General features: G+C 34.6%; 4 protein-coding genes across 4 annotated transcripts; all 4 read left to right on the top strand.

Moving 5' to 3' along the window:
• The first annotated feature begins 476 nt into the window (after positions 1-476).
• Positions 477-3,110, top strand: LOC105423070 (odorant receptor 13a-like). Its single transcript, XM_089074141.1, has 4 exons — positions 477-697; positions 1,217-1,571; positions 1,666-1,896; positions 2,453-3,110. The coding sequence occupies exons 1-4, from the start codon at positions 477-479 to the stop codon at positions 2,777-2,779; spliced, it is 1,134 nt and encodes a 377-aa protein (XP_088930267.1). The 3' UTR covers positions 2,780-3,110.
• Positions 3,111-3,247: 137 nt separating this feature from the next.
• On the top strand, positions 3,248-6,389 carry LOC148937117 (odorant receptor 10-like). Its single transcript, XM_089073957.1, has 6 exons — positions 3,248-4,152; positions 4,236-4,590; positions 4,812-5,045; positions 5,148-5,261; positions 5,536-5,691; positions 5,868-6,389. The coding sequence occupies exons 1-6, from the start codon at positions 3,899-3,901 to the stop codon at positions 5,916-5,918; spliced, it is 1,164 nt and encodes a 387-aa protein (XP_088930083.1). The 5' UTR covers positions 3,248-3,898; the 3' UTR covers positions 5,919-6,389.
• Positions 6,390-6,810: 421 nt separating this feature from the next.
• LOC105423069 (odorant receptor 82a-like) lies at positions 6,811-9,029 on the top strand. The gene is made up of 6 exons (XM_089073925.1): positions 6,811-7,148; positions 7,230-7,587; positions 7,803-8,036; positions 8,128-8,241; positions 8,513-8,668; positions 8,798-9,029. The coding sequence occupies exons 1-6, from the start codon at positions 6,895-6,897 to the stop codon at positions 8,846-8,848; spliced, it is 1,167 nt and encodes a 388-aa protein (XP_088930051.1). The 5' UTR covers positions 6,811-6,894; the 3' UTR covers positions 8,849-9,029.
• Positions 9,030-9,656: 627 nt separating this feature from the next.
• LOC112552316 (4-vinylanisole receptor-like) lies at positions 9,657-13,480 on the top strand. Its single transcript, XM_089073821.1, has 6 exons — positions 9,657-10,211; positions 10,517-10,877; positions 11,864-12,094; positions 12,334-12,447; positions 12,936-13,091; positions 13,351-13,480. The coding sequence occupies exons 1-6, from the start codon at positions 9,925-9,927 to the stop codon at positions 13,399-13,401; spliced, it is 1,200 nt and encodes a 399-aa protein (XP_088929947.1). The 5' UTR covers positions 9,657-9,924; the 3' UTR covers positions 13,402-13,480.
• Positions 13,481-13,817: the final 337 nt, after the last annotated feature.

Raw genomic sequence — 13,817 nt, forward strand, 5'->3', positions numbered from 1 at the left:
ACATGTTTCTTCCCTCTAATTTTCCTTCGAAGTTTTCTTAGGTTTCTTTGTCGATTTCAATTGTTTCTTTTCAATGCTATTATAGGTAATACGATCATTATAGACATAAACGTGCATATGCTCAAAGAAGAATTTGCATTTTTAAAGGAAATCGTATGCTACCCCACGCAATATAATAGCGGAGGGAAGCCTGTTGATCATTTGTTGCCCTCGAAATTACGATCTTCAACGAACAATGCTCGTGCAACGTATAATTACGATTGATCGACGACTGTTTTCCACTTTTGTCGTCCCCTCTGTGAACGGTCAGTTTTGCTATCGCCATCACGCGACGCGCATTAAATCAATCGAGTTTCGCGCATAATACATATCGTTCATATTAGTAGCGAACGATTTAGGGAAGTAAATCGTGAAAGTTATTACAATCACGCTGGATGACGGTAACACGCATGACAACCGTGAGCTCCTCGGTTGAGATGGGGCTTCGATTTATCGGCATGTGGCCGGGCTCATCCTACGGCAATTTCCAGTGGTTTGTTTATATGACGTCGGTAGCGGTAGTAATGTACTTTCAGTACATGTATATCATCAAAAACTTCGACATGAGCAACTTTTCGGTGCTTATAGACGCTCTGAGCATAACCATTGCATATAGTCTAGCGTTTTTGAAGTTGCTCAGCCTCTGGCTGAATCGCCGGTAAGCATGGCTAATAAGGGATGCTTCGGGGATATATATTTATGTTACTCTTTCTAACAATATCACATCTAACAATGTTGCATGATGTGACAGAACGACATTATTCCATTATCTTTGTATCTCTTATCGCTCATAAAATTAATTATTGCGGATAAAAAATGAAAAAAATATTATTACAAATACTATATAATATTATGTATATTTTATCACAATTTTTATTATTTTAGAAATAAATTCTTTTCTTTAAAGCACAATGCGAAAGGCATTTATTTTCTGTAAAATATTTATCTTTTTTGTAATATTTTAAAGTCTTTTTTACATTTTAAATTTGACGTTTATTCACGTTTTGAAAAGGAAAGGAATTTTTCAATCGAACGTTCCTTTTTAAGCTCATAAATGTTATCGATATTATTTGTCATAGAGCGCGCTAGTATTCCGGATTTTTCATTTATATTTTTTTCTATGTTATTTATGCTGCATATGTATCTCATATTAGATACTTTTGAATTATCTTTATAGAGTATTTCACGAAATTTTGGCGACAATGAACGAGGATTGGAGAGAGTATATTACCGCCAGCTCACGCATGTATCCGATGATAATTTATGCCAATCTGTCACGTCGGTACTCTAACATTTTAATGTCCATCAACGCTTCAGCCGCTGTCTTCTATGCTCTCGGAGGTCTCGTTCGACGCTCCACAAAGAACGAGGATGATCCTCGTGGGACCAGATTCGATCTTCCTGTCAAAATGGAATTACCTTTTGAAGTTAATGAATCTCCCATCTTTGAAATCACGGCAATAGTCCAGTTTCTCCACGAATTGTCTCTCTCTTCTCTAGTCGCGATGATAAATTCTTTAGTCGTTACATTGGCAAGTTCAATTCGCCCTTTTTCATGACTGTTTAAGATCATTTTCGAAGCTTTTATGTTAGTGAAGACGAATCATTATGATCCAGTATTCGTAGATCCTTCATGTGAGCGGTCAGATTGATATAATACGACAAGGTTTGACGCAAGTCTCTTCGAAAAGCTACCAAAGTTCTTCGTTTCTACCGGAAATTAAAGTTCTTATTTTAAAGCATCAGAGAATTATTTCATTGTCTGACAATATCGAAGACCTCTTCTCCTGGATTGCACTGATGCAGTTTTTGTCTAATACCTTAGTAATTTGTTGTCTAGGATGCATGATTATTATCGTGAGTAAAATAGCTTCTAATAGCTTCAATTTTAAAATAAGTAAAAATTAATTTTTTATTTACTTTATTTATTTATTAACTTTATTATAATGATTTATATATACTTATTTACTTATGTTGTAAAATTTTACTATGAAATTTTACTATGAAATATTTTTTAATATAAACTTTTATTATAAAATTTTATTGTTTAATTATAACTAAGTTTGATATTTTTGCAAAATATTAAGAGCACAAAATTTGTTTTGCTTATGCTTGTTGTATAATTGATTTGTATTTTTCATTCATCGCTCTTACAGACTATCGGTAGCAATCAAGGGGCAATAATATTAATAAAAAGCATCTTATTTTATGTCGCAATTACGCTGGAAGCGTTTGTTTTCTGCTTCGCCGGGGAATATCTTAGCGCGAAGGTTATCACATTTAAACAAAATTTTATCGGAACGATTATTCTTCGGATCTCTTATCGCATGATAAATTGCTGCGTTAATAAGCAATTTCACGAGCACTTAACTTTATAAATTATTGCAATATATACGATCTATACTGAACAAAATTTTTTTTATTTTTTAAAGGAAAGATATTCCCTCTTACTTGCCATTTGTGTGTAGAAATCAGTTGGTTTGTTTTTCAGAGCAAATCGATCGCAGATGCCGTCTACGAGTCCGTCTGGTATAATATGACGCCTAGCCAATGTCGAACTCTTCTGCTTGTGATTGTGAGGTCGCAAAAAAGATTGACGATCACGGCCGGGAAGGTGATAGATCTTTCTCTAGAGGGATTCACCAGCGTAAGATCCATTCTCATACATACAAAATGTTGCTCATGGATATTAAACGCGTCTCAAGTGAATATCAAAACTGACTATGCAAACAATTTATAATGCAAATAATTATGCAGCTTTCATAACTATACACACGTCCGATATGATACTTACAATGAAAAGTGTCTCCCCATATATATATATATATATAGGTCATGAAAGCTTCTGCTTCGTACATATCGGTGTTGCATGCGATGTATTAAGAAATTAAGGCCCGGATATGGATATGAATGGCAGGCATATTGCCCACTCGATGAAACTGATCGTAGGAAGACGTAGAGAAAATTACGCGCAAAAAGTACTCGTTCCCTAAAAATATATAATATATTTATATTATAATAGAAACTATTTAATATTATAATATAAATATATAAGATGATTTATTATAATACATGATGTATTATAATATATTTATATTATAATAATAATCGTGATTATAATCATCAGATAATCCCCAGCGTAACACATATGCGCTTATTCTATGCAATGTAATATTGACATTAACGCTACTCGATAGTAACAATCACTTGCGAACAATAATAAATTTTATTAAAAAATGTAATTAAATTGTACATTATTTTTATTGTAAATATAATCTCTACTTAATAAACTTTTATAACACAAATAAGCGCACATTACGTTATATAATATACAACATGCGAAATAAATAATATTTTTTGATCTTTCTAAAGAGCGTGAATGATGATTCTCTATTATTATAGAATAACAAATTTAGAATTAAATTTTTGCACGATCTTCGGTCTCTCACGATTCTTTCTGACGATATTCCCTTCTCTTTGCTTTTGTATTTTTCAGCGTTTGATATTGTGCACATGCGCTCAATATTTACATCTTTTTTATGAAGCGAATAACGTACATCCCCACTTCCCGTAACGTTCAATATAATGTCGCCTCGAATTATGTTCTTTCTTCTTTGTAACTTATAATCATTGAAAATATACGCTTCGTTTTTGCGATTACATCAGGCACGGCAGGAACATGCGTAATTGCCATTGATTGATAACGATCGACGAGGGTCGACGCATTGTTGCTTCGCATTGCTTAGTAGGAATTATAGCTTAACATTTAATTTCCGAGTGGTGCCCGCTTACCACGATAATAGTTTCGCTTTCGACAAGAAAACAACGTCACGCTGGATCACCGATTCTATGTGAGATAATGCGCGCTACTTCCATCAGTACTTCCGTCGAGATCGCCCTCCGCTGCGTCGGACTCTGGCCAGATTTGCCTTACGGAACTGTCACTTGGTACACGTACATGACGAGCTTAGTTTTCGCCCTGTACTTTCAGTACGCGTACATTTTCGGTCACTTCGAAGTCAACAACATCTCGAATCTCATTGACGCGCTTAGCATCACGTTGGCTTACAATCTTGGTTTTCTGAAGCTGCTGTCTCTCTGGTCGAATCGCAGGTAGGAAATAGTCGCTTAACGTTGCAGTGACAATGAGAACGAGGAGGTTCTTTTGTAGAAAATACGCGAGCCATTTTCTACAGGATATTTTATGATATCCTGCTAGCGATAAAAAAAGACTGGAGTGACGTCAACATTTGCGACAAATCGGTATCGTATATCATGACGAGTAATGCCGAGATGTCGCGGCTTTGCTCGAACGTGTTAATCAGCATCCACGCCACGGCTGCGATTTGCTATTCCATGGCCAATCTTCTGCGCTCGACCGACCTTAAGGAGGATCTTAACATTAGTTTGAGAGTGTTACCTGTAAAGATGGAATTTCCTTTCGAAGTCGACGCGTCTCCGCTCTTCGAGATGTTAGCGGTCGGTCAGATTCTTCATATGATGTCGATCGCCTCTTTAGTCGGTATGATAAATTGCCTGGTCATCACGCTGGTGAGTCCCACCCATCATATGACGCATGACAAAATTTATTAGTTTAACTTTTTGTTAGCGACACACACGTTTCTGAGAACATTTGTCAAAAGCTAATCAAATTTTTTTATCTTTTAATTAGTATTTCGAAATTGGATATTTTTGGATATACTTTCGAAGAGAATTTCTGCTAGATTCACAAGTTGTTTTCTTTAATGAAATCTATTAATAGTTGTATTTAGGTGCTTCACGTGAGCGGACAAATCGATATTCTTTGTCGAGAATTACTGACACTTTGCGGCGACGGAGCTTCACAGGACAATTTGATCGTCGCGAGTGTCAAACTTCTGATTATCAAGCATCAAAAAATAATAACGCTTTCAGAAAATATTGAAGAACTCTATTCCGACATCGCATTGATGCAGTTTCTGTCAAATACCGTGGTCATGTGTTGCATTGGCTTCACCATTATAGGTGTAAGTCGCATCGTTAACTGAATGAAATAATTATGTAATTATTTTGTAATTTTACATTAAATGTATTAAGTATTTTCCGAGCTATCTGTCATCTTTTCGTAGTCTCTTACCAAGGAAGGAGTCACCGTGGTGATATTGAAATCGGCTATTTTTTATGTCGCCGTAACGTTGGAAGCTTTTATCTTTTGTTTCGCCGGAGAATATCTCAGTGCTAAGGTTCGCACAAGTTCGCACAATATTTTATCTTATATGTGTAGTATTCTATTTTATTCTTTGATGTTGATCAATTTTTATATATTTCGCTCCTTTTCAGAACAATTAATACAGCTTGATCAGTTCAATATATAGTACTTTACTTTTGTTGCGTTTTCCTTAAATAAAATTCAAAAATTCTCAGATCGCTGAGACGAATTAAAATTAAGGAACTTAAATAACTTGAATTAAGTCTATTAATAAATTTTTTATTCAAGTTCGCTGTTCTCCTTTTCAGAGCAAATCGATTGGCGACGCAGCATACGAAGTACTTTGGTATGACATGACGCCTGCCGAGTGTCGAATTTTATTATTTGTGATATTAAGATCGCAGAAGAGATTGACAATCACAGCCGGAAACGTCGTGGATCTTTCTCTAGAGGGATTCACCACCGTAAGATCCATTCTCATACATACAAAATGTTGCTCATGAATATTAAACGCGTCTCAAGTGAATATCAAAACTGACTGTGCAAACAATTTATAATGCAAACAATTATGCAGCATTCATAACTATACACACGTGATACTTACAAGATGATACTTACAATGAAAAGTGTCTCTCCATAGGTCATGAAAGCTTCTGCTTCGTACGTATCGGTGTTGCATGCGATGTATTAAGAAATTAAAGTCCAAATATGGATCAATGATAGCCATATTCCCCACTTGATGAAACTAATAGGAAGACGTAGAGAAAATTGCGTGTAAAATTTACTCGTCCCCTAAAAATATATAATATATTTATATTATAATAGAATCTATTTTATATTATAATATAAATATGATAATTATAAGATGATTTGTATTATAATACATTTATATTATAATAATCCTGATCATAATTATTAGATAATCCCCAGCGCAACACATGCGCTTATTCAATGCAATGTAATATTGACGTTAACATTACTCAATAGTAACAAATCACTTGCGAACAATAATAAATTTTATTAAAAAATGTGATTAAATTGTATATTATTCTTTTTATTGTAAATATAATATCTGATTAATAAACTTTTATAACACAAATAAGCGCACATTACGTTGAAGTATATAATATATATCATGCGAAATAAATATTTTTTTATCTTTCTAAAGAGCGTGACTAAATGATAATTCCATATTATTATTATAGAACAAACGAATTAGATTTTCGCACACGATCTTCGATCTCTCACGATCCTTTCTGATGATACTCCCTTCTTTTTGCTTTTGTATTTTCCAAGTCTTTCAGCGTTTGATATTGTGCACATGCGCTCAATATTTACATCTTTTTTATGAAACGAATAACGTACATCCCCACTTCCCGTAACGTTCAGTATAATGTCGCCTCGAATTATGTTCTTTCTTCTTTGTAACTTATAATCATTGAAAATATACGCTTCGTTTTTGCCATTACATCAGGCACGGCAGGAACATGCGTAATTGCCATTGATTGATAACGATCGACGAGGGTCGACGCATTGTTGCTTCGCATTGCTTAGTAGGAATTATAGTTTAAAATTTAATTTCCGAGTGGTGCCCGCTTACCACGATAATAGTTGCGCTTTCGACAAGAAAACAACGTCACGCTGGATCACCGATTCTATGCGAGATAATGCGCGCTACTTCCATCAGTACTTCCGTCGAGATCGCCCTCCGCTGCGTCGGACTCTGGCCAGATTTGCCTTACGGAACTGTCACTTGGTACACGTACATGACGAGCTTAGTTTTCGCCCTGTATTTTCAGTACGCGTACATTTTCGGCCACTTCGAGATCAGCAACATGTCCAATCTCATTGACGCGCTTAGCATCACGTTGTCTTACAGTCTCAGTTTTCTGAAGCTGCTGTCTCTCTGGTCGAATCGCAGGTAGGAATAGTTTTGCTTAATGCGAATGACAATGAGAACGAGAGGTTCTCCCGTAGAAAATACGTAAGCCATTTTGTACAGGATATTTTATGATATCCTGCTAGCGATAAAGAAAGACTGGAGTGACGTCAACATTTGCGACAAATCGGTATCATCGTATATCATGACGAGTAATGCCGAGATGTCGCGCCTTTGCTCGAACATGTTAATCAGCATCAACGCCACGGCCGCGATTTGCTATTCCATGGCCAATCTTCTGCGCTCGACTGACTTTAAGGAGGATCTTAACATTAGTTTGAGAGTGTTACCTGTAAAGATGGAATTTCCTTTCGAAGTCGACGCGTCTCCACTCTTCGAGATGTTAGCGGTCGGTCAGATTCTTCATGTGGTGTCGATTGCCTCTATAGTCGGTATGATAAATTGCCTGGTCATCACGCTGGTAAGTCCTACCCATCATATGAAGCATGGCAAAATTTGTTAGTTTAATTCTTTGTTTGCGACATACGCTCCTGAGAACGTTTGCCAAAAACTAATCGAATTTTTTTATTTTTTAATTAGTTTCGAAGTTAGATATTTTTAAATATTTTTGAAAAGAATTTTTGCTAAATTAACAAGTTATTTTTTTAAAAATAAAGTCTATTAATAATCATATAGGTACTTCACGTAAGCGGACAAATCGATATTCTTTGTCAAGAATTACTGACAATCTGCGGCGACGGAACTTTACAGGACAATTTGATTGTCGCGAGTGTCAGACTTCTGATTGTCAAACACCAAAAAATAATAACGCTTTCAGAAAATATTGAAGAGCTCTATTCTGACATCGCATTGATGCAAATCCTATCAAATACCGTGGTCATCTGCTGTATTGGTTTCACCATTATAGGTGTAAGTCGCATCGTTAACTGAATGAAATAATTATGTAATTATTTTGTAATTTTGCACTAATCGTATTAAGCTTCCTGCCATCTTCTCGTAGTCTCTTACAAAGGAAGGAGCTACCGTGATGATGTTGAAATCGGCTATTTTTTACGTCGCCATAACGTTGGAAGCTTTTATCTTTTGTTTCGCCGGAGAATATCTTAGCGCCAAGGTTCGCATAATATTTTATCTTATACATGTAATATTCTATTTCTCTTTCATTCTTTGGTGTTGATGGCAATCAATTTTCACAAGTTTCGCTCCTTTTCAGAACGATTTACACAGCTCGATCAGTTCAATATATATTACTTTTCTTGTATTTTTCTTAAATGAAATTGGAAAAATTCTCAGATTGCTGAGTCAAATTAAAATTAAAGAACTTAAATAATTTAAATTTAAATAAATTAATAAATTTTTTTCAAGTTCGCTGTTTTCCTTTTCAGAGCAAATCGATTGGTGACGCAGTGTACAGAACGTTTTGGTATGACATGACGCCTGCCGAGTGTCGAATTTTATTATTTGTGATATTAAGATCGCAAAAAAGATTGACGATCACAGCCGGAAACGTCATGGATCTTTCTCTGGAAGGATTTACGAGCGTAAGAATTTCGCCATGAATATCCACTGTAACGAGATAAAACGTCAAGATGCTTAATGTTTTTTAAGACAGAGTAGAGAACGTACGCGGTCTGTTACGTGAATGATATTTTTCCTTTTATTTTGGCTAGGTGATGAAAGCATCCGCTTCGTATATGTCGGTGCTGCACGCGATGTATTAAACGAGACCACTGGATAATAATTACTTGTGCCAAGCGCATTTACTATGCTTACCGGTATATTGAGTAGTAGCATGTAAAACATATAAAGCGAAATGCTGTTTTAAATATGCAAAAGAGAATACGGCTATAAAATGTAGAAGAAATAGAAAGAATAAATAGAAATAAATACATTTAGAAATAAATCCTTTGGACAAAAAGATTGTCATAAATCATTTCAGAGAAATTTTTTCGGGCTTTGAAATATTTAAAAAGTCTTTTCAGCGCATTGTTTATTTTCTTCATAATTTCATTATTCATAATCATATTTTATATTAGTACCATTAAAAGCCAAGCTTTGCTAAGTCAATTTGATTTTATTTATTCTACGCTCATACGCTTTATTTGTGAATGTAAAATTACTTTTAATTCCTCTAAAATGTAATTAATGCGGTTGACGCCACTCACTTCATTTTTTTATCATTGTTCATACATCATCGTTTGTTTGCGTACTTACTCATTCACTCATAACAGCTGTACCCGCTGCGAATAATTATTTTTTTCCCCTCGCTATGAACGTCCGATCCGGACGTATCAATTTAACTTTTTTTGCCGTGCCGCTTATGATCATTTTCCACATTTTACCGTTTTAAAACGCCTTGATCTAACCAACCATTATCCTGTATTCCCGAGGGTCTTGCGCACCCGATGGCGCACGGCTCCTGAATTTTTAAGGTTCGCGGTAATCCCGAAGACAATGCTTTCCACGCTGTCTCCGCTCGCTCTTTTTTTTCTCCCCTTGTTATCTATACCTGCACTTATCTTACCTGACTATTTCGACTGGTAATTCCTCCGTCGCGATGGGAATATCCTGTCGGTACTTCTTATTGGTTCACGTCGACCTTGGGGTGGGGGATCCGCAGTGTGCAGCGATTCTTTCATGTTCATCCACGTTCATCCCCCATGTTCATCCATGTTCAACGTCGTTGCTCGATAATACACGGGTTGGATTTTCGATGAAATATCAAAGTTTCACGGCGGTATCGACGTAAGAAGAGGAGTTTTGGTCAGAAATACTATTCGAAAGCAGAGCTCCGAAAATGGATCCGAAGATCCCCAAAATGAATTCGATGATCCCCGATGGCACCGTCAGCCGTTCGATCGAGATCGGCCTTCGCGTGATCGGCGTGTGGCCCGACTCGTCTTACTCGGTCCTCCGTCGCGCCTTTTGGACGATCACCCTGACGATGGCGCAGATCTTTCAATACCGGTACTTTGTCATACACGTTCGTACCGACGACCTATCGCATCTGATGGATGGCCTCAGCACTACGATGTCCTATAGCCTCTTGCTACTGAAACTTACGATATTTTGGATCAATCGACGGTGAGACCAGCTTATCTCTATCGTGAAATAAAACGACGTGAAAGCAATCTCCCCGTGCATTTCAGAATCGTGCTTAGATTGAACCTTTTTTAAAAAATATAACGAAATAAATAGTTCGATGTTATACAGATAGCATATTTAGACCAAAATAAGCTCGCATAATTATATTTAAATATTTAACAATATTTAAATCATGTACATGTTCATGATTCAAAATATGCAAAATATATAAAGAAAAGAATAAATACCATATTTTTTGTAATTATCAGAGAAGTCGAAATGCGATGTTTCCAAGCTTTTCGTAGGATATTCCACGACATTCTGGCGACAATGGCCCGAGATCGAAGCGAGTGCGTAACCGAGTGGGCTGTCTACTCGATGTCAAAAACAACCGATGTGTCGCATCGATCTTCCAATTTGATCATAGGTCTTTATTCGATGTCGGTGTTTTTTTATGGTACCGGCGTACTTGTCGCCCATGCCGAAGAACCTGATGAGGCCGATGAACAGATCACGATGCCGGCTCGAGAATTGTTTCTCAAGATGGAGCTACCCTTCGAGTCTAATGCCTCCCCTGCGTACGAGCTTGTTATGATCACGCAGTTTTTCCATCAGCTCGCGGCAGCCACAATAGTTGGTGTTCTCAACGCTCTAATTGTCTCACTGGTAAGTGCATGTTTAGGATGATTCCGAATTCTAAAAAAAAAAAAACATGATAAATTAGATTAAAAAGTTATGACAAAATCTTTTAATTTTCGGACAAATTTCAATGACGTAATGAGACAAAAAAAATGTTTCTCGAACACATTAATTTAATTATAAAAATATCTACTCTTTTTAATAAAAATAAAAAAAAATTATTTATTCTATATTTATTCAAAAAAGCCAGGCAGATTGAGTTCTAATTTTGAAGATTCATAATTGAATTAATGTATTGCATTAAATGTATAATTACTCTGATGAAGATGCATAATTTATATAAGTAGCTTAGTCAAATAATAAAATAATTTTGATCGAATCTCTCACGTGTCCCGCCGCATTGTTCAAGGTAATGAGTATCCTGTATCATCCGTGCGATTAATAACTTACTTTATTTGCTTCATTTATGGGTAATGAAAAGCGTTCTGGTGAGCCTGATCGATAAACGATAATGTGGAATATAAGCATCTACATATTTTTGTCATTAATTTCTCTGTTCCTTCGTAATAAACTTTAATATCGCGAGAAATGAAAATACGTAATCTCCCTTATTTTCCTCACTTAAATATTTTTTATATATACTTTTCATATATTTAATTTTTTAATATATAAAATTTGTTCCAAACATTTTTATTTTTCCATTTTTCCTTGCAAGTAATTAAAATTATTTGCTCACACAAATAAAGGAGGGTAATAATTGTTAACACAAGATCGAAAAACATTACGTGGCAATAATTTTTAATGAAATATATTTGTAATTAATGTATTATGCTTTCAACACAATATTACGGTTATATTATTATAAATATAAGAATTACGTTCTCTCTAAGGTATAATAAATTTTGTTTATCTTATTGCCTCTCGTGTCGATAAACCTTTGTATTCACAAGCTGTTTTTTGTACGGAGGGACAATGTTGAGAATACACTGCAGGGCGTTGACCGTTATTTTTAGATTCTTCACGTAGGTGGACAAATCGATATAATGTGCCGAGGGTTGGTAGAAATCTCCTCAGGTGACGACACGTTTGACTTGCGGACCTCGACTATTAAAGCTCTAATATGTCGACATCAGAGAATTATCGCGCTTTCAGCCGACATCGAGACTCTATTCTCATATATTGCTTTGATGCAATTCCTGTGGAACACTTTGGTCATCTGCTGCCTCGGATTTTTAATTGTTTCTGTGAGTTTTATGATGGGAAAAATTCACGCAGTTAATATATACGCGATAATGTTAAATTGCTGTTACATAAAACATTTTTATTATAATATGTCGCCTTATCACTACGCAATAAAACGAAATATTTTGTACAAAAATATTCAAAATAATTGATGACGTTCAAATACGGATTTTGAAGCACTCTTATTTTATTCGCTATTCAGAACGTTTGACATTTGATATTATTTACAATCACGTTACAGTCGATCGAAGATACGCAAGGATCAACGATGCTGATCAAATCTCTTTTCTTTTACGTCGTCATCACTTTGGAGGCATTTATATTTTGTTACGCTGGAGAATATCTCAGCGTTAAGGTTGGAACAATACAGTTATAAATTTTAGTTTTGTAAATTAAATATTTTCTATTCATAATATAAGGAAACTTTGGTATATTATTATATAATAAAAAAATTGTGTGTGTGTGTATGTATATATATATGTATATATATATATATATATATATATATATATATATATATAGACACATAGTTTTTATACATAATTTATATATATATGTATATGTATATATGTATATAGTTTCCGTATTAGTCGCAAATTCCATACAACTTTCTCTATAATTTTATCATACATTTTTTTTAATATAGTTATCCTTGAAAAAATATTTTTCAAAGAATAACATATTACACTAAAGATATATAAATATTATAAAATAGTAATTTAAATAATAGTAATTTAATAATTGTAGTTAATAATAATAGTAATTTTTTTCTTTTTCTTCCAAATTTAGCATCGTATTTTTTTTTTATTATAATTTTAATTTTAATTATTCGTCCAATTGCAGAGTAGAATGATCGGTGATGCAGCGTATGAGGCGAAATGGTTCAATTCGAGTCCTATGCAGAGTCGTATTGTATTATTGCTGATTTTAAGATCGCAGAGAAAATTAACTATTACTATTGGGAAGTTTATGGATCTTTCTTTAGAACGTTTCACGACAGTAAGATGTGTTTTTAGAATTCTGTTTTTCTTTGTTGTATCATATCTAGATTGTACATGAAAAGAAATATGTATTACCAACTCTAAATTCTCTTTAATATAAATCACTATTACTTTTAGATGTAGATGTATAGAGAATATATATATTTCTATCTTTTTCTTATTTTATTGCATTTTTATATCAGATTTATCGATAAAAGTATATCGTGTTTTAATAGTTGTCGTACAAAATACGACAAGCTCTATCTTCTTTCTTCTAGATTATTAAAGCATCAGCGTCTTATGTGTCCGTGCTGCATGCTATGTCTTGAAGGCCGTGAATAGTTGAAGAGACAGTATCCTCCGTGTGTATATGTAGCTATTATGTCATAAGAAATGAGACATCTCGCGTATTCTAGTAAAACATTGGCATTCCACGAACATGAATGCTCGCTGTAATTACGTTAATATATTTCATTGGAATTAATGGACACTACGTTTTTTTTTTAAATAAATGTCCTGCTCGATTCGCTAAGATATTCTTCCCTCATCATCACAAACTTTTATCTTCGCTTTCGATTTATCTTTCTAAATTTATCTTTTATTGTTCCCACTCTTTATTTCTTTCTGCTATTTGAAAATTTTAAATATTCCACGCACGCATTTGTATTCAACTCACGTACGTTTGCCATGCATTTTTAATGCAAATAACGGACAGCGACCGAGCAATGCGTATACAAAGGTGCAT

This window comes from Pogonomyrmex barbatus, unplaced genomic scaffold, assembly GCF_055798465.1.
Source record: "Pogonomyrmex barbatus isolate J1 unplaced genomic scaffold, ASM5579846v1 scaffold16, whole genome shotgun sequence".
In the NCBI taxonomy this organism is placed as follows: domain Eukaryota; kingdom Metazoa; phylum Arthropoda; class Insecta; order Hymenoptera; family Formicidae; genus Pogonomyrmex; species Pogonomyrmex barbatus.